The 1,346-nt window shown below is 46.7% G+C and overlaps 1 protein-coding gene across 3 annotated transcripts in view; it reads right to left on the minus strand.

Moving 5' to 3' along the window:
* Positions 1-1,346, minus strand: part of GABRB2 (gamma-aminobutyric acid (GABA) A receptor, beta 2) — a 172,778-nt gene that overhangs the window by 170,836 nt on the left and 596 nt on the right. For 2 of the 3 annotated variants that reach the window (XM_010579119.1, XM_010579118.1), the window contains exons 1-2: positions 822-898; positions 606-697 (exon numbers count right to left, since the gene is read on the minus strand). In XM_010579119.1, coding sequence (XP_010577421.1) covers positions 606-697; positions 822-898 — 169 coding nt within the window. Of the gene's footprint in view, positions 1-605; positions 698-821; positions 1,055-1,346 lie in introns of those variants that run through there. The other variant, XM_010579117.1, reaches the window with a different exon arrangement.

The following is a 1,346-nucleotide window of genomic DNA, read 5'->3' on the forward strand; positions in this document are numbered from 1 at the left end:
CCCCCCGCCCGGGAAGCGCGGCTCCGGCGCCGGCCTCCGCGGCCGCGACCCGGCTCGCCACCCTCAGCCCTCCGCTTTGGCAGAAGGGGCAGCCCAGGGGACGGCGGCCGGTGAGCCCCGGGGGTGGGGGCAAGGGGACGCCCACGACGAACGCGTCCGAAATAAACAAACTAGTCCGAAGTAGGAGCATGCGGGGGGTTAAACGACATTTTTGTATCAGTTAACAGCACATCTTGTACTCGAAAATAGTAACTGTGATCACAGGCACATTAGGCTGAGAGGAACAAACGTTGGGTAAACTTAAGAGATTTGCATCTCGATAAAACCAGTTAAGCAAAGGTTTAATTACAGGTTAACAAAGTATCAGCACACGCAGAAAATGAGGGACCGATTACAAATATGCAAGAGATTTAAGTGATCGCATTAAGAGCGCCCTGTGCTAAGAAATTTGAGTATCAATGGGCTTAACTTTGGATCGGCTTGAGAAAATGGCAATACACACACACCCCAAAGCAACAGCACCCACAACACGTTTAAAAACCGCACACACCAAAGGTACACAGCCCGGATACGTAATCTCTCTTATTCAAAAGCAGTCAAATTACCTCCAAAATCTGGCCTCAAGCGAATGTCATAGCCCTTCAGCAGTCTATCCACGGTCTCTTTTACCAGTGACATATTACTAGGGTCATTGACACTAAAGAAAAAAAAGAATAATACTACATTATTTCTTATTTCTCTGACCCAAGCTGTACATTCCTCTCAGCAGCAGCATGCAGTGCAATTCAAAGTAAAGCAAAAGAGATACCTCCATCACTTACCTCTGTGCACACACCACGGCTATTATTAAAGGGAATGACCAAATCCCAAAGTAACCCTTCTTCCGGACTCTCAGCATCCCTTTAGCTTTTGATATGATTTAGGATTTCAGTGAAGAGAAGAAGAGATCCAACTTATTCTGGCCAGTGCAGTAATTCTAATGTGAAGCGCATGCGCACGGCGTACCACAACATCAAAAGGAGCAGTGGTTGCTGCTGGAGATGGAGCAAATTTCCTTGCCAAAAAAAAAAAAAAAAAAAAATTAAAGGGGAAGAAGGAAATGCATTATTTAAAAAAAAAAGTCATCCACAGGAGGATCGAGTATATTTTTGTTGTCCTTTTTGTTAGTATAGAATATAAATCACAGCAAGGAGAGAAGTTTTAGGAGTTGCAGGGTACAGCGGCTTTGCAACCTGGTTTAAGGGGGGGCGGGGGAGCGCTGGACAGACTCGGATTAGACAGAGGGAGAACAGGTTAAAAAGGGGAATGTACAGCCTACGTATGGTGCCAGGGGCAGGTGGGGGGGG

The sequence above is a fragment of the Haliaeetus leucocephalus genome, unplaced genomic scaffold, assembly GCF_000737465.1.
Source record: "Haliaeetus leucocephalus isolate CR32 unplaced genomic scaffold, Haliaeetus_leucocephalus-4.0 Scaffold656, whole genome shotgun sequence".
Lineage (NCBI taxonomy): Eukaryota > Metazoa > Chordata > Aves > Accipitriformes > Accipitridae > Haliaeetus > Haliaeetus leucocephalus.